This window comes from Acartia tonsa, chromosome 4, assembly GCF_053477335.1.
Source record: "Acartia tonsa isolate MP-2025a chromosome 4, ASM5347733v1, whole genome shotgun sequence".
Classification (NCBI taxonomy): domain Eukaryota; kingdom Metazoa; phylum Arthropoda; class Copepoda; order Calanoida; family Acartiidae; genus Acartia; species Acartia tonsa.
Window position 1 is genome coordinate 56,245,669 of NC_137263.1, and position 23,188 is coordinate 56,268,856.

Consider the following 23,188-nt stretch of genomic DNA (forward strand, 5'->3'; position numbering starts at 1 on the left):
AGACAGATTCTGGGACAGATGTGTCAATATTATCAATAAACTCAGGTGAGATAGATAGATAGATATATAATCAGACAGATAGACAAAGACAGATTTTGGGACAGATGTGTCAATATTATCAATAAACTCAGGTGAGATAGACAGATAGATATATAATCAGACAGATAGACAAAGACAGATTTTGGGACAGATGTGTCAATATTATCAATAAACTCAGGTGAGATAGACAGATAGATAGACAGATAGATAGACAGATAGATAGACAGATAGATAGACAGATAGATAGACAGATAGATAGACAGATAGATAGACAGATAGATAGACAGATAGATAGACAGATAGATAGACAGATAGACAGACAGACAAAGACAGATTCTGGAACAGATGTGTCAATATTATCAATAAACTCAGGTGAGATACACAGATAGATAGACAGATAGACAGACAGACATAGAGACAAAGACAGATTTTGGGACAGATGTGTCAATATTATCAATAAACTCAGGTGAGATAGACAGATAGATAGATAGATAGACAGATATACAGACAGACATACAGACAAAGACAAATTTTGTGACAGATGTGTCAATATTATCCATAAACTCAGGTGAGATAGATGAACACAGTAAAAGTGTCGGACAAATTATCTTTGTGACGTAAATATACTAAATAGATAGACAGACAGACAGACAAATAGATGGAAAGATAGATAGATAGACAGACAGACAGACAGACAGACAGACAGACAGACAGACAGACAAATAGATGGAAAGTTAGATAGATAGATAGACAGACAGACAGACAGACAAATAAATGGAAAGATAGATAGATAGAAAGAATTAAAAAATAACTAATTAACAACACTTTGAACTTAACAAAGCATTTGATCATAGAGTGTTGGGGACTGCTCATTACACTAGTTTTAAAGTAATGTTTTTTTTTCGTTGGCCTAATCGTCGGGATTTTTAAAAATTTTGATTGGTTGGTTTATTAAGTTGAGTTCTCAAACGTATCAACCTTCAATTGTAATCTACAAGAGGGGTAATTTTGTGTATCATCATTGGGGATGTACGTACATTAATTGATTGGTCATTGTCTTATCACTTTAGATCTCTCATTTGATTATCTTTAAATAAAAAAATGGAAGGATTTTTCGAGGCTTAGGGCGAATCCATTAGCAAGGAAAAAATACATATAAATTCTAAAAATAGAAATATTTTTTAAAATATGTTTTCAAGTTTAGTATATATTTGTAAACCTATTAAACATTAAAGTGTTGAATTTCTTAGCCTGAACTTTAATAGGATTTAAGTTTTAAAATTGGGGTCCTATAGACGATGCTAAGAGTGTAATATCACAACAAAATATCTACCAATAGGTTAACTAATTGTGGTAAAGTTTCTTGGAGATTATTAGCACGATATGGTAGACAACAAACTCAGTTTAGAATGCTAGAATTTCCAAAAAATATTTGGGGGAAAGGTTTATTATTAAAACCAGTGATTATATTATAAGTTTTAGCGTCGTAGCCAAGTCTCAAGGTATAGAACCCAGAGAGGACGAGGACATTGGGCTGTTTATTACACTAGTCCTAAAAGTTTTATTATAACGATTTCATATTTGATGGCTTTAACGACTTTGGGGACTTTTATTGAACTTTGATTGAATGGTTCATTAAGTTGAGCGTCCAAACTAACCGTTATCTATAGAAGGGGTAATTTTGTGTATCAACATTGGAGATGTACATCAATTTATCGGCCATTGTCTTATCCCTTTAGATCTCTGTGAGTTGTTATACTACAAGGATAAAATAATTCTAGGAACCAGGATTAATTTAAGTTTTAGCGTCGTCGTTCGAGTTTCAGGGTTTAGAACCAGTTAGAAACATAAGTTTAAAAAATTCTTATTTTTACGGGAGAGGTTTTTTTTCTCAAATGACAGTTCTGAGCTTCCCTAAAAAAGAAAATTCTTACATACTATAACTTGGTTCTAGACCTTTTGGGAAGCTTTTAACCTATGGAGCTATGAATTAAAAAAAAAAAAATGTAATGTGTAAGAAAATGAAATTAAATTGCATATTTTCATTTTTTTCCTAACTTGTTAATTGTACAGTACCAAAAATAAACTTAATCTTATTTTTTTTTCTCGTAGGTAAACACACACAAACACATACACACATATACACACATACACACACACACACACACACATACTTAATTGGTGAACTGGGACCAAAAAAGAAAATAAAAGAGTTTTTTTTCTTTCTTAATGTTTATTAGAGAACCTAGTAATAGTGTCTAACTTTTTATCTTTGTGACGTAACAAAAATCCATCTCTTTTTCCCACCTCCCCTCTCATCCTTCGATTTTTGTTACGTCACAAAGATAAAAAGTTAGACACTATTACTAGGTTCTTTATTAGATTTTGTTGTTATAGACCACTTATGGTATGATTATTATTCGCTTGTACTTTTTTTGAGCCCAAATAGCATGATAAACTAAAAAATGATTATTTATATGATAAATCTTAATTGGGCGTTCTAAATCTTAAAGTGTTTTGTTATGACGCGGATGAGACCAATGTAAGAAATCAAACACTTAATCTTATGTAAAAACAAAAAAAAACTTTTTTTCTCTTTTTTTACAATGCTACTCTAATGTTAATAAAAAATTGTAATTACACCTAAGAGCAGGAAAAAAGGGCACTCACACTACAGGGTCCATAGCTTTTTTCATAACGAATTTTTAAAAGGGGAAATTAAGCTACAAAAGTAGAAGTACAATTTCGTTAAAACGAACAGAAAAAGTTCTCCCCACAAAGTATTAAATTTGGATTAAAAAAAAAGATATGTCTAATTACTGTATTCTTAATTAAGAGACGGACAAGCTATCAAACAGACCTCCTAATACTAAGTAGACTATCGTTTTAAATGTCTTTGGTGCCATGTACAAATCGTTATGCCTTCTCTATTTAAAAGACGTTAAAAGGGTAACTCTGATATATAGTTTTATCTTTGTATGGTCCATTTTTAAATATACAACATGAACCAATCCGTGGACCCTCTAATAAATAAAGGTTGGGAAGCCATTTTTGATAGATTTTCCTCTTAGTACATTTTATTTGATTATAACAATAAAGAAACTCGATTGTAATCTGTATTTTTTTAATGTTTTTTTTTATTTAAGAAATCAGAAACAAATAAATATGTGTCAATATTCTTGTAAAAATTTCATTTAAAAATGGACGGCTTAGTAATAGTCAATCTAGTTTAGATTTTAGCAGGAAAGGATTATTTATAAATGTACATCCACAATGATGATGAGCTAAATTACCCCTATTGTAGATTAAATTTGTTGGTTGAAAAGTTTGGACACTACCAATGAGGATTTAATAAAAGTACTCAAAGTTTTTTAGCCAACAAATGAGAGAGATTTTATAAAAACTTTGGGTACCAGTATAATTTAGGGTTCAATGTCCCCACTCCCCTTCCTTCCAGTTTTTTTATTGAAATTTTCAAATTATGTGTCTCTATAATCGATATATTATTACTTGGTTGTTACACCAGATTTTGATATAATCTGATAAATAATGCTCACAGCTGGCTAAATAACTACACCCCCCATCCCCCCGCTTTATCTCATCCTCTCCTTTTACACTTAATGAACGAACTGACCAATAAAAGCCAGCTAAATTGACGACAAATTTTCCCCTGTCAATATATCCACGTATATATTATGTCGGATCTACTGCAGTTCACGGTAAAATATTGCTGGTAACGAATATTGCCAAAAATCTATGAATTTTAAAGGCTGCTAGCTGCCAAACGGCTGAACGTATAGATCATGCCCGCACACTGTTTTAAGCAGCATAAGAAGGCCTACAAATAATCTGGAATAGCCATAAATCAATAATGCATAATTATCTCGCAGTGCAGAGAAATGCGCGAAAAAAGGCCTATTTTACGCGTTTTTTCTTCAGTAAAGCTTTCCCTGTGCATCATTGGATCTTGGCTATTCCAGATTATTTGTATGCCTTCTTATACCGCTTAAAATGGTATACGGGTATGATCTGTACGTTCAGCCATTTGGCAGCTAGCAGCCTTTAAAATTCAATATTCGTTATCAGCAATATTTTACCGTGAACTGCAGTAGATCCATTATGTTTATTGTGCCACTATAAAAAGGCACTTGACAACAACTTAAATGCCTAAAAATAGATTCTGATTTTGACCCATGTCCTTGCAGGGAACTAGGGATAGGACATTGTAAGAAAATTCTAATCTTTCTTTGATTATAGAATATAAATTGATGGGACAATGGGTTTTTAGTCCCCAAAGTCTTGTTATAACGTTTTCCTATTTGAATTGTGTTTGGATGGTTTATTTAGTTGAGTATCCAAACGTTTCAACCACTAATTGTAATCTACAGAAGGGATAATTTTGTGTATCTTCATTTGGGATGTACATCAATTTATCAGAGATTGTCTTATCCCTTTAGATTGCTTGTATAGTATTTACAGACTGTTTTTGAAAGATTATTTTATCTTCAAATGACCTATCCTTTTATACCTGAGACCCTTCACATGTAATTGGATGCAAATTAATCATAGTAGTTATTACAAAACAGCGAATATATTCTTCAATAATCTTTTCCCTGCCAACGTTTATAATATCAACTTCCCCATCTCTTTCAATATATCCAAAGAGGGGGGGAGGGATTATTATTGTCCCCAAAGTTTTACAACATGTTCTCTCGTTCATTGATTTAAAATCTTTGGGGACTTTTATTAATTCTTGATTGAGTTGTAAAAACGTTGAGTGTCCAAACTGTTTCACCAATAATAATGATCTATAAAGGGGTAATTTTGTTTTCTAATTGGTGGTAAACAATAGCATTAATTTTTCTTTCATTGTCTTATCCCTTTAGATCCCTAACTCTATCAAATTATCATGGACTTGTAATTGAAAGTGTCTTTCAAAATCAAACGTTTCGCTAAATTTACCGAACACCTTAATCAAAGAAGACCCATTTAAAGATTGCCAATTTATCTATATTAAGAGTAGGGCAGTTGAATATATTCTCTTTTATTAGGGAACATATTTTATTCAATTTTTGATTTGTACATGGTTTAAACACTTTAATCAGAGAAGTCCCATTTAAAAAGTGCCAATTTATCTATATTAAGAGTAGGGCAGTTGAGTATATTCTCTTTTATTAAGGAAAGTTCTTTTTAATTTCTTTCAAGAGTAGATGGTTTGAATCAGAGAAGTCCCATTTAAAGAGTGCCAATTTATCTATATTAAGAGTAGGGCAGTTGAGTATATTCTCTTTTATTCCGGAATGTAATTTTTCCTATGATTGATGTGTAGATGGTTTAAACACCTTAATTAGAAAAGTCTCATTTAAAGAGTGCCAATTTATCTATATTAAGAGTAGGGCAGTTGAGTATATTCTCTTTTATTAAGGAAAGTTCTTTTTAATTTCTTTCAAAGGTAGATGGTTTAAATCAGAGAAGTCCCATTTAAAGAGTGCCAATTTATCTATATTAAGAGTAGGGCTGTTGAGTATATTCTCTTTTATTCAGGAATGTAATTTTTCCTATATTTGATGTGTAGATGGTTTCAACATTTTATTTAGAGAAGTCCCATTTAAATAGTGTCAATTTATCTATATTAAGAGTAGGGCAGTTGAGTATATTCTCTTTTATTAACAAACGTATTTTTTCCTATAATTGATGTGTAGATGGTTTAAACACCATAATTAATAAGTACAATTCAAATTGTTTTAATTTATCAATATTAGTTTTAGCTAAGAATATCATATTTTCTTACTTGTGACGCCAGCTGGGTAACTGCAATTATTCTCCTCTATTGAGATTAAGAGTTACCTAAAGTTTAAAAATTAGAATACATATTAAATTTACTTATGAGCGCCTTATAAGTTTGAGACTTTTAAGTGCTAGGTTTTACAATTTCTCCCAAAATAGCTCAAAACCATCTTTTAATACAAATTGTAGATATTTAAGATTACCACTTTCTATTGTACACTAAAATGCAGAATAAAACAATATATTTTGTCTGTACAAGAACCATTCTAGACCTTTAGAAAAATCTGTAGGTAGAATTCTATAAAAATAGATAACATCAAAAATTAAAATTAAATGGAAAAATAAATATATATAATATATATAACTTATTTCAAAACGACTGCTTTTGAATCTAAAGAAAATATTTAGAGATGTTTAGACTTAAAATAGTCTTTTATAATGAATTTGTTATGAAACTAAATTAAATATTTGGATCTACTGAAGTTTACGATAAAATATTGCTGGTAAGCAATATTTCCAAAAATCTATGAATTTTAAAGGCTGCTAGCTGCCAAACTGCTGAACGTACAGAGCATGCCCGCACACTGTTTTAAGCGGCATAAGAAGGCCTATAGATTATCTGGAATAGCCATAAATCAATAATGCATAATTATCTCGCAGTGCACAGAAATGCGCGAAAAAGACCTCTTTTACGCGTTTTTCTTCAGTGAAGCTTTCCCTATGCATCATTGGATCTTGGCTATTCCAGATTATTTGTAGGCCTTCTTATACCGCTTAAAATGGTATGCGAGTATGATCTGTACGTTCAGCCGTTTGTCAGCTAGCAGCCTTTAAAATTAATAGATTTTTGGCAATATTCGTTACCAGCAATATTTTACCGTGAACTGCAGTAGATTCAAATATTTTTAGTCACTTAATTAAAATCTAATTTACTACGTTTTAATCTAAACATCTAAAAAACAAGGAAAAAAATGATAAGTAGAGCAGCAACAACACAGTGATTTAAGGGATAAGACAATGGCTGATAAATTGATGTACATATCCAAATACACAAAATTACCCTTCTGTAGATTACAATTAGTTGTTGAAACGTAAGGACACTCAACTCAATGAACCAACCAATCAAAATTCATTACTGAGTCCCCAAAGTTGTTAACCAAATCAATAAGAAAACGTTATTATAAAACTTTGGGGACTAATGTAAACAGCCAACGTCCCCTCACTCCCTGGTAATAACATGCTATCAATCATAAAAAAATAAGTAATAAATAGATAGTGGATAGTTTTAAAGTACAAAATCAAAATTTTGCCAATAAATCACAGAATATGACAAGAAAAGATAATTCTTAATTGTTTAGGGAACTTTGCCGGACGTACATACGGACATACTTATTGCATATTAGCTGTGCTTCTCAAAAAAACAGGATTTTGTAAATGCAGTTTTTTTTAAATTGGGAAAATCTTTTTGTAATTTGACTTTTTTGTTAAAAAAAGATGCATAAGGAAAACATTTTTATTTTATTTTTTCAAATTATTTTCTCTTTTTTTCTTTGCTCTTTGTAAATTGGATTATTAATATTACTTTTATTTTATCCAGGGAGGGAGAGGACATTAGACTGTTTATTACAGTAGTACCAGTCAAATTTAAAGTCCAATATACCCCCCCCCCCTTCTTTTTGATAATGGGGAGTATAATACTGAAATACTGTCATAAGAACTATTTAATATCCTGCCCAACATTAGACTATAAAAGTTTTAAAGATTTTTAATCAATATAATAGATTTGAAATCTGCATAAAATTTTAAGGATTTTTTATAAAATTCGTTTTTTATATAATTCTTTATTTAAAGGCGCAAATACCATTTAAGTTAATAAATTTTGACCAATAGGATAGCTGGATTGGAAACTACCTACGCTCTAATTGGTTGAATGATGTACGTCACTTAGACTTCTCCAATCAGAGCGCAGATAGTTTTCAATCCACCAATCACAGATCTCAAAATTATTTAACTTAATTTGTATTTGCGCCTTTAAATAAAGAATTATATAAAAAACTAATTTTATAAAAAATCCTTAAAATTTTATGCAGATTTCAAATCTATTATATTGATTAAAAATCTTTAAAACTTTTATAGTCTACCCAACATCTAATACAATTTAGTTAAAAAAAAACTATTTTAGACGCTATGTGAAGCTTACCTAAATAGAGAACGCAATTAGTTCAGTAGTTATTGAGATCTTAAGTTTCGGATCAAAAACCCTTACTACTTTATATAATAGGATAATAGCAGTAGAGTTTAAACAAATTTTAAATGGCTGAATGAATAATGCTAATTGTAAATTTCAGTGGTCCCATGCTCCGTATCAACTCAGAACCAAGTTTCTTCACAGAAGTCTTTACAGAACTCAAGGGTGTCGGTCAACACATAGAATTCAGGGCATAGCCGTATGCCCGCTAGAGAGAGGGGCAGTTAGGCAGGACACCTGTCATAGCCTCAAATAAGCTCATGGCATAGCAAAAGTGACACCTGTCATACTATAATATGACTTTGGTATACCAAAATGAAAATTCCAGCTAAAAGATGCAGGTAGAACATCTGCCATTTACCTTATAAGGGTCTAGTATGTCATTTGAGACACCTGCCATACACCTAATAATACTCTTGGTATCTTGAGTGTAACATCTGCCAAAAATCCAAGAAATATTAAGTCAAATGGCAGTTATTTATGTCAGATGCTATATTCTAGCCTAAAGCCTGAGCAAGCAAAACAAAAGAGACAATTGTGTAATTTTTGCAAGCAGGACACTTTGGTGGAACACCTGCCATATTTTTGTCATAAGTTAGGTGATCTTATATAGCCTTGTAATTTATAATTCTAGCTGGACAGCTGCTAATATATTTTACTCTTGTCTAACAAGCTCCTTTTTAGGCCTTATTGCAGGCATTGTAAGGACAGAAAAAGGTTCATGAAACAGCATAATGTTACTAAAATTGTTATGCTATAATTGGCTCAAAGCTATTAAAAGAATGCGAACACTTTTTTTGCATTTAGTTTTCAAATGATTTTATTTGTTTATGTAAAATATCTGCAATAAAAATTAAATATAAATTTTTTCAAATGTTATGTTCAGTTAAATTTTTCTTAATATTAGAAAATTAAAATTGTTTCTTTTTGATTACAATATTAACTCAACATTTTAAAAGATTTAATGATATTAAACATTCTTTAAAACATTTCTTCTTTTCAATACAGATAATTTTTGTATAGTTACTTTAATTAAAAAATGCTATTATACCTATATACCAAAGATACTCTTTTTATAATAAAATATTCTCTGTAAAATAAAGAAACTTAATTTCTTGTTTTTGGAATTAATTTTTAAATTATATTTTTCCAAAGTTATTATTTAAAATAATTTTTTAACACATAAAAAATATCAAAATTTTGTATGTGTTATTAAATTTTAAAGTTCTTTCAACAAATGAATTTTCTTAAAATACTTATAACATTGTATCAGTAATGAACAACCAAACTTTTTTTAGTACAATTTATTTTTTTGAGATCTCATTCAATTATTACTCAATAATAGTATATTATTAATACAACTTTTCTTTTACAAAAATTGTGATTTTTAGTTGCGAAAAAAAATCAAAAGAAATTTTAAAAATTAAAGCTTTAAGCCTTAATTTTATATTAACACAGTGTGAGTTGAAAAAAAATTCATTTAAAAACAGACAATAATGTTAAAAAATGCTTTACAACTATGTCTCTCAAAGTCCTTTTGCAAATGTTTGAAATTGTGAGTTTCTGTGTTGCAAAAGTTGCCGCAAATATAGATATTAAAAAAAAAAAAATTTCCAACTCACCCTGTAAATCATTTTAAAAGAAAAAAAAATGCAAATGAATTTAAAATTATAATAGTTTTATTGGTATAAATGTTTTTTTAAAACTCTAAATGAAATAATTATGTAAATACATAATAGGTTATAAAATTACCTAATTTTGTCTATATTAATCAGGATTTCGGGGATAGGCCCTTGCCAGATAAATAAAGTTTTCTATTTCATATTTGTTGGCTTAGTAACTTTGGGGACTTTTATTGAATTTTTATTGGTTGGTTCATTATGTCTAGGTTCCAACCGTTTCAACCACTAAATGTAGAATTCTACATACAGGGTAATTTTGAGTATCATCATTGGGGACGTACATCAATTTATCGGCTATGTCCTATCCCTTTAAATTCCTGGATATTATGATAATTTTTTAGTATCAAAATATAAAAGTTGTGATTTTCTCCTTATTCTTCCTTTTTATTATAATTTATAGATTTTAGATTTTTTATTTATGAAAATTTTTGTTGTTTATTTCAAATTTTTATTTTAAGATTTATTTAGATTTCTATTTGATTTGAATCTCTTTTAGAAACGTGATTTTAGACAATTTTTATTATTTTTTAGTTGATTTTTTTAAATGATATGATATGAGAATATTAAACCTAATATTTTCCCTTGTAGAGTTGGGATTTGCGTGGATTACTATTAATTAAAGTGGAAACTATTTCTCCTTTATTCATCTTAATTCACCCAAATTCCTTACTATTATATAAACAATTAAAAAAGACAATAAAAATACTTATTTTAAGTCATATTTTGTTACAATTGTAAAACAATTTGTTTGAAATAAAAGATTACTTTGTTATTAATATTTTATTTTTTATTAGCGGTCCTATAAAGTCTTTGGTCATGGTTTTTATCAGAATTTTAATATTTATTTAAGCAAATCTTTCCTATAATTAGGGAAGGTCCGTCCGTAATGGTTAGCTCTTTTAGTTAATTTAGACATGGTATAATTGTCCTATCGATTTCAAACTTTGCAGGATGATCCATATAACAGCTATTTACGATGTTTAAATTATAGCAGCTCTACAATCGTTACCAGAAAGTCCGTACGTTCATTTATAACATTTGTAGTAGCAAAGCTACTCAATAATTTGAAATGTCTGTCTGTCCGTCTTAGTTTGGGGGAAACGTGATTTTCTCGGCTCCTATAAAAGATATAAGGCTGAAATTTTTGACAACATACCCATTATTAAGGAGCATAAATAACTATAAAACATCGATGGCATCGATTGCGGTCGGACCGCTTTTTAGTAGGTTTTGGACTATTTTTGTATTTTTCACATTTTTCTCCATATCTTTGGTGTTTATGGTCTGATTTCCAAAATTTTTTCAGTTATAGATATCAAAATTTAATTTCCTGTCGTTTAAAGAAAACAACTATGATGGACAGACTGCCTTTAAGCAGGTTCTAATTTATTTTTGTATTTTTCACATATTTCTCCATACTTTTGGTGTTTATGGTCCGATTTTCAAAATTTTTTCAGTTATAGATATCATAATTAAATTTCCTGACGTTTAAAGAAAACAACCATGACGGTCAGATTGCCTTTTTGCAGGTTTTTAGCTATTTTTAATTTTTTTCCATATTTTTCCATATATCTAACGTACATATATGGTAAGCCGAACGTTTCAGCTCACAGGGTTGCGAGTTCGAGTTCAACGAGCCTTAGCCTTGAATTATTCTACCAAAATAAACTAGCAGGATTTAGTCATACAGAAATTATATATTTAACTGAATAATATTTACAATGAATGTTTACTATATATATACAACAGATTATAACAATGGTTAGGTTTGAAGGGGGTGTGGGGCGCTAGGGCTTAGCTCCCGGCGGTAGACAGGCTGTGGGGGCAGCTGTGGTAAAAGGGGAGGCAGCGCCTCCCGGTTGTATAATCGCGTGAGGGGCGCGTGATAGCTGCGTGTTTGAGTCCCTCCCCACATTTAGGCAGGCCAGTTTGACCGCTGGATAGCGGGGTCAACATCGGTCATGAGATAAATGGTGATATAATAAGATTAGTGCAGAGGGTTTGTTATGATAAGTCACAGCGTAGCAACTCTGTAAACTGCCTGTCCGTCTGGTTGTCGTATTACCACAACCTCCCCTTCAAGGGTTGCGGGGCTCTCGAGCCACCAGGCCTTGAACCTGGGGATACGACAACCTATGTCTGCGCAGGACAGGCTCTTCCTGGGGCACAGCTCGGTGGAGGACAGCTCGGGCTACACAGGCTCCACGGGACACTCGTTGCTCTGTCTGGCTGTGGTTGGATATCAGCATTGTCAACTCCTGGTTGGCTTCCAGGCGTGGGTTGGCGACGGCCAAGCCCCGCCGCTGGAAATTTTGCCTCGTCTGCAGGACTAGCTCTGCCTCAGCGGGTAGCTGGACACGGAGGCCGAGGCTAACTCTGGTGGTTCCCAAGGGGGGAATGATGATGGAGGAAGGCGCATAAAATTCCATGGGGGCGCCTGCTTGATCCAGGTTGCTTGGCCTCCTAGCTCCTACCCGGATGGGGATGGCTGTCATCAACAGGGGGCACATGGCTTCAGCTTCGTCCTCTGGGGCTGCCTCTTCCATGGCAGTGGCCGCTTCTCCTCCTACAGGCTCGCTGCTGGCCGGCAGGTTCTCCATGTCCGTATCAGGATTCCAGATGGCATCTCTGGGTGGCTCTGGAGCTGGCGGCGGCGGTGGTGGTTCGTTGGGTTGCTCCTGCAGGTTCTCTTCCACTGGGTCACGGTCCTGGCCGCTAGGCTGTGGGGCGGCTGCGGTCGGCTGGTACACTGGGAACTGTCCTGGGTCACTCGCTGGGGGCGCCGCAGCTCCGACCGGCAGCTCGGTGGCATCCTCGTCGCCGTCCAGGTCGCCTTGAATGTCTGTTGGAATCTGGTGGGCAGTCACATCTCCAGTGTATTTGCGCAGTCGGCCTACATGCGCGGTAACTTCCGAGATCCTGGCGATTGGAGAGGCAGGTTTGATGACATAATGGACTTCTGTAGCCTGCCTCACTACTTTCCAGGGGCCAGTCCATCTCTTGGTAATCTTGGCTGCCTTCCCTGGCACCAGGCGGGGGGCCAGGTACCAGACCAAGTCTCCAACCTCGTACTTGGCCGTGCCTTCGTAGGCTGCCGCGCTCCTCCGGATGGCTCCCTCCTCCTTCTGCTGGATGGCGTCATACACTGCATGGTAGCGTTGCAGGAGAGCTTGGACGTTGGCTGGAACCGAGGCATATTCTGTGTCTGGCAGCCGGAGCACCATGTCCACCGGAAGTTTGGCCTCTCTCCCAAAGTAGGCCAGGAACGGGGTCACGCCGGTGGATCTGCAGGCCTTGGTGTTGTAGGCAAAGGCAATGGCAGGCAAGTGTGGCTCCCAGTTGTTGTCGTCTCTGTCTAAGAACAGACGCATGCCTGTATTGAGCGTCCGATGGAATCTTTCCACTCGGTTGGACTGCGGGTTGTAGGGTGGTGGATGTGTCAGGCCAATCCCAAGCTTGGAGGCCAGCTCCTGGAATACCTGGCCGGTGAACTCCATCCCATTGTCGGAGTGGATCTTCAGAGGGCATCCGAACGTGGCCAGGTGGCGGTGCAGCAGGGCTTCAGCCACCGTGAGAGTGCGCTTGTTGGGGATGGCGTAGAGGCTGACAAACCGGCTGAACCCGTCTTGACAGGTGAGGATATAGCGGTTCCCGGCTGGGGTCTCTGGCAGTGGCCCCACCAGGTCAATAAACAGGACTTGCTGTGGATACCCCTGGCGGGAGGGCACATGTATCCCTTGCTTCAACCTTTCCTTGGTAACCTTCTGGACACACTCAGGGCAAGTCTGAACCATCAGGCGGACGTCACGGGCCAGGTTGGGCCACCAGAAGTGCATGGCCACACGGGCGATAGTCGCGTCCATTCCAAAGTGCCCAGCCATGGGGGTCCCATGGGCTAGAAAGAACGCGTCCTGCTGGAGGGCCGAAGGCAGCAGGTATCTTGTTCTTTCCCCTGTCAGGGTCTGGTCAGTGGTGGTGAGGCAGCCATGCTCGTCAAGTCCCAGGGCTGGGAAGCGGCTAGCGTACTGCTGCTCGTCTCGTTCCTTGCCGCGCAGCTCAGCCTTAGTTGGGGCTCTGCCATCAGCCACCCACTGGCGGACACGGAGCAGGAGAGGGTCCTGTGTCTGGGCTTCTAAGACTCTAGCTGGGTCCAGTCGTGCGGCAGGGGGCCGGCTAGCTGCGGACTCCCCTAGCTGGCAAAGGTTGTGGATATACTCAGCCTGCTCTGCTAATTCTTCGGCGCTAGCCGTCGGCATGTTGGCGTCCTCCCGGCGGCTGAGGGCGTCGGCGTTGGTGTTCTGGGTGCCAGGACGGTGGCAGACAGTGAAATCTAGGGCCGCTAGCTCCTCTTGCCAGCGGGCCACCATCCCTGTGGATGTGTTCAGCGACTTCATCTGCAGCAAGGCTGAGGAATCAGTGTTGATCTGGAAGCTGCGGTAGGACAAGATGCCGTGAAATTTCCGGATTCCATACATAATGGCGGCCATCTCTCCCTTCCAGGACGGGTAGCGAGTCTCGGGGTCGGTTGTCTTGCGCCCCACGGCGGCAATCAGCCTCTCCTTGCCGTCCTGGCATTGACTCAGAATGGCAGAGATGGCGCGGCTGCTGAAGTCTGTGGTGAGCTGGAATACCGCCGGCAAGTCAAACCTGGGCGGCGCTCGGATGGGGGCTTGACGGAACTTGTCCTTGAGCTGTAGCAGCTGGGCTTCCATCTCAGGCGTCCAGGCTAGGGTCTTGGCCGTCTTCTGCCGATTCATCTTGTAGGTGAGGTCAGCATACTCTGGGATGAACAGGCGGTAGTATCCAAAGAACCCCAGAAGCGCCAGCAAATCCTTGGGGGTGCTGGGGGCCGGCCAGTCCAGGATACGGTCAATATAATCCTCTTGCATGGCTATCCCCTCACGGCTGAGGGTGTGGCCCAGATAATCCACCTTGGCTCGGAACAGCTTGGTCTTAGCTGGCTTGAGGCGGATTCCTCCCCTGCGGTGGGCTTCCAAGACCTCCCGGAGCCTAGCCAGATGGGCCCAGGTATCCTGGTGGAAGGTCAGGACGTCGTCAAGGTATGACTGGAGGTTGGCTGTGCCTAGTGGATTTAGGACCCCGGCAATAAATCTGGAATAGACAGACGGTGCCGTAGCCAGGCCAAAGGGCATCCTTTTCCATTGATACAAGCCCCTGGGGGTGGTGAAGGCGGTGCAGGGCCGGCTGTCCTCGGACACACGGATGGTGTAGTACACGGCCACCGCGTCTAGGGCACTGTAGACGCGGTGTCCTCCAGCTCGTTCTACCAACTGCTGGATCCTGGGCAGAGGGTAGCTATCCAGTTCCAGGCACTTGTTGAGGGCTCTGTAGTCGACGGCCCAGCGGGTGCTCCCGTCCTTCTTCTTGATGGGCACCAGGGGGCTGCTCCAGGCGGAGTCTGACGGCTCTATGACTCCCTCTTGTAGCCAGGTGTCCAGTTGTTTCTCCAGCTCAGCCTCCTGCCGCGGGTTCAGATCCCTAAATCTCTGGCGGATCGGCTGGGTTCCAGGCTTGAGGCGCAGCTGCAGCTCGACTACATCCGTACAGCCGGGGGTAGAGTTGGAGAAGACGTCCCTGTATTCTGATAACAGGGTCCAAACCTCCTTCTTGAGCAAGGGGTCCTTGCGCAGGAACTCGTTGTCTTCCATCTCAAGGGCCTCCCACAACTCCTGCATATCTGGGGGCTCAACAGGCTCTTGGAACAAGTGGAGACGCGGGGGAGGCTTGTCAGAAACCTCTAGAATGTCAGGCTTGACTAGCTCCCCAGCCACTGGGAGGCCAGCGTCCAGCAGGAGGGGCGTCTCCCCTTCATTGACCACCAGCACTCGAAACACACTGGCGGAGCCAGGCCTGTGGGCATACAGGCCTTCTGGGATGACAAGATCCTCCCCAAACCTCTGTTCTGGGGCAGCTAGTTGGATGGCATCCTTGGTGCGGTGTCCTACTAATTCAACAGGGACAGCCATGACACCGCGGCCAGGCAAGACCACCCGCTTGGCTGTGCGGAGTTGGGGTGGCTGGCCGTCAGTTGGAGTGACAGCGCTTAGCCTATACGTGGCTGGTGCGGGGTCAGCTTCGGCTCCGGGACCCACCGCGACTTGACGGGCTCGGCCTCGGGAGGGGCTGACGTGTCGGAGCCAGGTGTGGCTCCGAGGGCGTCCGGCCACGATTTGACGGGCTCGGTGCTAGGAGAGGCCGGGGCGCTGGGACCAGCCTGGGCTCCGTGGGCGTCCGGCCGCGACTTGACGGGCTCGGCCCTAGGAGAGGCTGAGGCAACGGAGCCATGCGTGGCTCCGGAGGCGGCCGGCCACGACTTGACGGGCACGGCGCCGGGAGAGGCTGATTCCTGGGAGTTGAGTGTGGCTCCGGGTGCATCAGACCGCGACTTGACGGGTCTGGACTCGGACTTGGCTGGCTGACTGGCTGGGGGTCCCAGGTAGAGGGGGCCAGGTGGACACGGCTGGCCGTTGATAAAGGTGTCGGCGGAGAAGATTGGTTCTGGAGGGCTGGCAATCTCAGGGAACGTGGTTGGCAGGTTCTCCCGCGGCACCTTGGGCACTGGGGGCAACCCCATGGCTAGCAGGTTGGTCCCCCTGTGGGCGTTGAGCGCAGTGTCCACCAAGTGCGTGCCTTTCTTGACCACACGCGGCTGCTCTGGCAGTGGGCCTGGCAGAGGCCCCTCGTAACTCAGCTCTCTCTCGGCTGTCTCCCGGTCGATGGGGACGCCACGGAGTGGGATAAACTCCCCACGCACCCACAAGCAAGGTGGTTGCATGTCGAAACAGAGCCTAGTTCCGAACTCCTTGAGAAAATACCCTCCTAGGTTCAGAGGGTGGGAGAGATTCCGAACCACAGTCACGTGGTACAGATGGAGTATAAGGGTGTGTGAGACTGCCATATATAATTCTTTCAATTTTCCTATTACCTGGAGGGGCTGGCCTTCCTCGTTAGCAGTCAGGATTTGGGTGTTGTCCGGAATCAACATGCGTTGCACGCCCATTGCGTGCATGAGGTGTTCAGAAATTACAGCAGACCCTGGTACACGGTTGCCAGAATCGATCATGGCATCAACCTGTACATGCTGGGCAGGGTCAGGAGTAGGAAACCTCACCCTGATATGGCAGGGGAAGTGGAGGTCCTGCCCTTGAGACAAGGGGGCCTCCCGTTCGGCTGGGGTTGGCAGAAACTTCGGTGGTGGCCGAACCGCAGCTATGGTGGTATCGCTTACCATGGTGGCTTAGACTGTAGCTTCGAATCACTAGAGCTTATTAATTATCACTGGGTCAACAATTTTATATTTCTTTTTATCACTTGGTTGACATTTATACACACTTATGTGTTGTTATCACTAGGAGCTCTAGGTGTGATTCTGGAAGCACTGGTAGCAGGGAATGTCCGTCCTGCAAGGTTCAGAGGGGTGACGGCGGTAGGGAATGTCCCGTCCTACAGCGCCGCTGGTTCGAATCCCGAAAATGGCGGCAGGGAATGGCCCGTCCTACAGCGCCTCGGGTTCGAATCCTGGAAGGCAGCGGCAGGGAATGTCCCGTCCTGCCGTGCCTGTGGCTCAAAATCTGCTATCCGTCGCAGTGGTAGGGCTTACTTGTGTGCTGAAGCTTCGCAGCCACACATTGCCTTCTCAAGGAGACCAGCACCCAGCTGTCTGTCTCGTAGGTTTGGCCTGGGTGTCCTGGGGCTTGTCCCAGCTACACTTGCCAATTTAGACTCAGTTCTGTAGCCGTCTGAGCTAAATTATCCGATTACCGTGGCTGCGCACCTAGCGCTACTCCTACACGGTACGGAAAAAGCGTCTTAACTGGCGCTTTTAGCAGGCTAAATCTGCTTGCCGTAGGCCAGAGGCCCACATATTGCGTTCAAAATGATGGAAATTTGACCTAAAAAGGCCGTCTCACGGGTCAGTTGGCTTCTCAGTTGGCGGCTGATTGTCCCCTTACTTGCCAAAGGGTCCAATCAGAGGTAGAATAGGCTAATTTCTGTAAGGCTCGATTGAAACACGCTGACACCAAGTTATGGTAAGCCGAACGTTTCAGCTCACAGGGTTGCGAGTTCGAGTTCAACGAGCCTTAGCCTTGAATTATTCTACCAAAATAAACTAGCAGGATTTAGTCATACAGAAATTATATATTTAACTGAATAATATTTACAATGAATGTTTACTATATATATACAACAGATTATAACAATGGTTAGGTTTGAAGGGGGTGTGGGGCGCTAGGGCTTAGCTCCCGGCGGTAGACAGGCTGTGGGGGCAGCTGTGGTAAAAGGGGAGGCAGCGCCTCCCGGTTGTATAATCGCGTGAGGGGCGCGTGATAGCTGCGTGTTTGAGTCCCTCCCCACATTTAGGCAGGCCAGTTTGACCGCTGGATAGCGGGGTCAACATCGGTCATGAGATAAATGGTGATATAATAAGATTAGTGCAGAGGGTTTGTTATGATAAGTCACAGCGTATCAACTCTGTAAACTGCCTGTCCGTCTGGTTGTCGTATTACCACACATAGTCCGATTTTCCAAATTTTAAGTTAAGGATAAATCTATTCTTGATTTTAATAAATACACTTTAAATCTACTTGTACGTATTCCCATCCATGATTTTTTTGTGCTTAGCTACTTATGGATGTTGTCATCCTTGTTTATGATACAATAAGGTAAAATATTATTATCGAGGCATATCGATAATCATATAAAAATGTAAGTATGTACGTGGTCATCTTAGCTGCTACAAGACATAGACGTCTAAAGTTTTTTTGTAAAAATTTCTAAAACCATCATAAGCGTAGTTTTAGCTAACCTAATGCCCCTCAGCTACTTATGGATGTTTTGATGCTTGTTTTAAATGAAATCTAATGTATTTTATTCATTATATTCTAATAATTATAGGTACAAAATACTGAAAATTTTACAGAAAGTTAATTATTTACAATAAAAAAAATTTTATATGAAGTTCAATTACAAATATAAAAAAGGCAAAGATGAGATTTCAAGAAAACTCTAAAAATCTGTTTTCCCCTGTTGTTTACATATTAATGATTATTAAAATTATTTTTAAAAATATATTAATTGTAAAAAGTTAAGATCTTGTTTTAATTCTTCTACATCCTGGGGGAACTTTGCTCACTAGCAGGCGGATTTGACGACCTACAACAGTAATAACAATTAAATTCAACTGTAAGAAATCATTTTATATTTACTGTGAAAATTTTAATATCTTATTATTTAAGTTTTGGATAATGGAAAGAAAACGAAGAAGCGGGCTTCGTCGTATTTTCACAGTAGCTTTTTTAATGATGGCCACGCAGGGTTAGACCCCCCCGCCCCGCAGTGGCTAGAAATAGGGGAAAAGCTACAGTGAAAATACGACGAAACCTTATTTAGTTTTCTTTCAATGATCGTTTTTTAAGAACTTGGAGCGAATGCTATAACAGATATATAGTATATATGTATATACACATAACTATTTCCTTCCTTTTTCAATGACCTGATTCGTCTGCTAACAATTTTTTTCCTGCTACTTGGCTATGTTAATGCACACCACAATGACCTAATTGAAAGACGGCACTAGGACAGTGCGAAGGGGAGATAAGTTTATTTAACCCTTTCTCCCTCTAGTGTTTTACTCTATATAATGATGCTATATTTAACTATTCTCTATACACTTTAAATTTAACATCTGAATTAATTTCTTTGTAGGGGAAAAACTCCAGTCCAGGTCCAGCAATTGGCGAGATCTTTTGCTACAGATAGACACACATACAGACACCCTATCACTTTTACAAAGACTAGCGGCTAAGCCTTTAGACAGGCATCCTGTTACTTTTTACCAGGATTTTCCTACCTGTATTTCCCACCCTGCAGAGTACCCAAATTCTTTTGGGTGTGACCACCACTTCAGGAGATAAGTTGGCAACCCTTAAAATATTGTATTAAAATAGAATATATTGAATTAAGATAAAGTTGAAATTATTTGTATTAGGAAATTAGTTAGCGAACCTGAAATATGTTTTATGAAATAAAGTTGGCCACCCTAAAATATATCATGTTAAAGTTGGCCACCCTGAGATATATTGTATAAAATTAAATTGGGCACCCTGAAATAACTAGAATTAAGATAAAGTTGGTCACCCTGATGTTTATCGTATTAAGTTGAAATTTGCCACCAACAAATATATATTTGAAGTGATATTTTTTTTATGTTGATCATTATGAATTAATAAAAACTAAATTTTCTATTGAGTATACTGATTTTATACATAAATTGTATTTCTTATATTAAAAATAGTATATTTTCAAATAATGTTTAGCAAATATATAATTTACCTTATACTGAAGACACATCTTTCTCTATTTCCTTCAGCGTCCAAGGCTTGGTAAATTACAACATGTCTTAACAAAATCGGTATATTATTACTTGGATGTTGAACCAGATTTTTATGTACTATGATAAAGTGGTGCTTGCAGCTGGCTAAAATATCGATATCCTCCATCCAACCCCTTTACCCCATCCCCTCCAATCCTACTGGATGAACGACCTGAACAATAAATAAGGTCCATATTAGCAAACTAAATTGACGACAAATTTTTCACTGTTAATATATCCACTAGACTCTACCTGCGGAGCCCTAACCCTACGGGGGTATCCAAATCCCAATATCAGGGATCGGAAGCCTCATGTAAGCCGCGTGTAAGCCTCAGTGAAATCGTGATTTTATCACAATAAAATTCAGCTGGATGTATAAAACGGCTCTTTAGCAGACAATCCTTCTTTCTAAAATTTTTTTTTCTGCTCACAAGCAGGTTTAAAACTGAGGCTTATGCGCGGCTTACGTGAGGCTTCCGATCCCTGCCCAATATAACCTAATATATGACCTGACATTAAGTAAAAACCAACAAACAAACTTCAATTTCATGTTATTAAGAAATAATATAATGTATGGGGTTTATGTGCTCGACTAAGCACTTTCAGGGAAACAGCAACCAGTGAACCTACCTTCCTTGTCCAAGCTCCTGGCCAGGTAGCTGGCTGGCGAGCACGCTGGTCACGCCAACATTGTCCGTAAATATTGGCTCCTCCCACTCTACCACTTTGGTTTTCTAAAAATGGTTGTCATTATAAAAAAAAACAAGGATGACATTCATAAGTAGCGCAAAAAAAATCGGGGAATGGACAAACGAACACAGTTATATAGCAGATGTTCAGTTCTCGTAACAAAAAAAGAAAGAGAATACGAATAAACTAAAAGATAGAAGAAAAAAGCTATACTGTTGGACGGTATTTTGAGGTAGAAAATCAATATAAATAAGGCCAGGTTAAAGAAGTACAAAAAAAAACATAAATACATATCATAATTTGGTGGAGACCTCTCTAGATCTTTTTAATGGCGGATTTTGAAGGATTTAAGGAAGGGGACAATGGTCTATAAATAAATGTACTCAGTTAGATAAATGATATTACCCCACATTAGCTTAAATTTATTAGTTAAAAAGTTTGGACTTTAGTTTTTTGCATAGATCAATCTTAAATCAACACACACATCCAAAGTTTTTAAGCCAACAAATGACAGAAAATATTTATCTACAAACCTTTTCAGGATCTAAGTAGACTGTAAATGAATTGGGACAGTTTGTAACTTCGGGTGGCTTTGTATCAACTGTTCTTATGTTCATCTGAAATAAGAAAATCCTTATATTAAAGTATGAGGATGTTTGTCTGTCTGTTTGTCTATTTGTCTGTTTGTCTGTCTGTTTGTCTGTCTGTTTGTCTGTCTGTTTGTCTGTCTGTTTGTCTGTCTGTTTGTCTGTCTGTTTGTCTGTCTGTTTGTCTGTCTGTTTGTCTGTCTGTTTGTCTGTCTGTTTGTCTGTCTGTTTGTCTGTCTGTTTGTCTGTCTGTTTGTCTGTCTGTTTGTCTGTCTGTTTGTCTGTCTGTTTGTCTGTCTGTTTGTCTGTCTGTTTGTCTGTCTGTTTGTCTGTCTGTCTGCTTGTTTGACTGTCTGTTTGTCTGTCTGACAGTTTGTAATTTCTGGTGGCTTTGTATCAACTGTCCTTATATTCATCTGGAATAAGAAAATCATTATAATAAAGTAAGAGGACGTTTGTTTGTCTGTCTGAAAGTTTGTGATTTCTGGTGGCTTTGTATCTATTGTCCTTATGTTCATCTGGAATAAGAAAATTATTATAATAAAGTAAGAGGATGTCTGTCTGTCTGTTCATCTGAAAGAAGAAATAAATTGGTGTAATTTTATTTACTTTTTCATTAGTCTTTCTAAACCGATTAATAGCCGCTAGATTAGAACTGGTTCTCAGCCCTACTAAAAAATCATGTATTGCAGCGTGTTACAGACAATTTTCTACGAGTATAAAAAAATCATAAAATTAATACCAGTTGTTTTAGAACGGGACTTCGGCCCTTCGGGGAAACACAACTAGTTTTGATATTTTAATCTTTAATTTTAATATCCGCGGAAAGCTGTCTATACTAATACGATGCAACAAATAACAATTCATAATGTTATGTTTTTCCTTGGTTATTTGACTGTAAAAAAATGTGTGACCTTCCCTTAAAGTGCAAATCGAGCACCATCCTCCCTTATTTTGAAATATCTAAAAAAAAATAGAGAGTGGGAAGGGTTTCTCCTAAGCCTAACAACTGCGGTTTGCGCTGCGTGACCTATAACTGTGGTGCCCTTATCCATGTGGGCTACAAAATATAACTTGAACAAAAGAATAAGAGGGAGTTGAAACAGAAAACAGTTATTAGGTCATGTAAGAAACTGAGGGAAAAAAGTGACTGACACTAATGGATTGTGGAGTATAATTACTCCCTAAAAAAAACAGATTAAGCTTACCTTACATCTGACCACCTGCTTGGAAACTGGATCCTCTACCTGGAACTGGATGGACAAGGTGCCAGGAACAACTGAAAACCTGGAAATTAAAGGTATTATAAATATAACTGCCAGGTAGCTGGATCCTCTAGCTGTAACTTAATGGACAATGTGCCAGGAACAACTGGAAACCTGGAAATTAAGAGGTATTAGGAAAATAACTAACAGATAGCTAGATCCTCTACCTGGAACTGGATGGACAAGTTGGCAGTAACAACTGAAAACCTGGAAATTAAAGGGTAAACAACTGCCAGATAGCTAGATCCTCTACCTGGAACTGGATGGACAATTAAGTTAGCAGTAAAAACTAAAAACCTGGAAATTAAAAGTATTATGTATACAACTGCCAAGTAGCTGGATCATCTACCTATAACTAGATGGACAAGGTGCCAAGTACAACTGAAAACCTGGAAAATAAACATAGATTGAAAAGAATAGTTATTTCTCGCATCGTATTATAAACGGCTTTCCGCGGATATAGAAATTACAATTATGAGATTAAAACTATTTTTTTT

General features: G+C 38.9%; 4 protein-coding genes across 5 annotated transcripts in view; 1 reads left to right on the forward strand and 3 right to left on the reverse strand.

Annotated features, from left to right (window-relative positions):
- The window catches only part of Cdk5alpha (Cdk5 activator-like protein), a 67,021-nt gene extending 56,493 nt beyond the window's left edge, over positions 1-10,528 (forward strand). For both annotated transcript variants that reach the window (XM_080159147.1, XM_080159148.1), the window contains one exon: positions 8,175-10,528. In XM_080159147.1, the coding sequence (XP_080015273.1) occupies positions 8,175-8,271 (97 nt within the window). In that variant the 3' untranslated portion in view covers positions 8,272-10,528. The remainder of the gene's footprint in view (positions 1-8,174) is intronic.
- Positions 1-23,188, reverse strand: part of MED18 (mediator complex subunit 18) — a 550,858-nt gene that overhangs the window by 505,151 nt on the left and 22,519 nt on the right. The gene's annotated exons all lie outside the window — the stretch shown is intronic.
- LOC145317859 (uncharacterized) overlaps positions 1-23,188 on the reverse strand; it is a 266,488-nt gene that overhangs the window by 220,793 nt on the left and 22,507 nt on the right. The window lies entirely within an intron of this gene.
- Positions 18,640-23,188, reverse strand: part of LOC145317861 (uncharacterized) — a 63,364-nt gene continuing 58,815 nt past the window's right edge. The window contains exons 37-42 of the mRNA XM_080159133.1: positions 22,635-22,713; positions 21,373-21,456; positions 20,780-20,883; positions 20,110-20,175; positions 19,628-19,701; positions 18,640-18,930 (exon numbers count right to left, since the gene is read on the reverse strand). Of these exons, the coding sequence (XP_080015259.1) occupies positions 18,863-18,930; positions 19,628-19,701; positions 20,110-20,175; positions 20,780-20,883; positions 21,373-21,456; positions 22,635-22,713 (475 nt within the window). The 3' untranslated portion in view covers positions 18,640-18,862. The remainder of the gene's footprint in view (positions 18,931-19,627; positions 19,702-20,109; positions 20,176-20,779; positions 20,884-21,372; positions 21,457-22,634; positions 22,714-23,188) is intronic.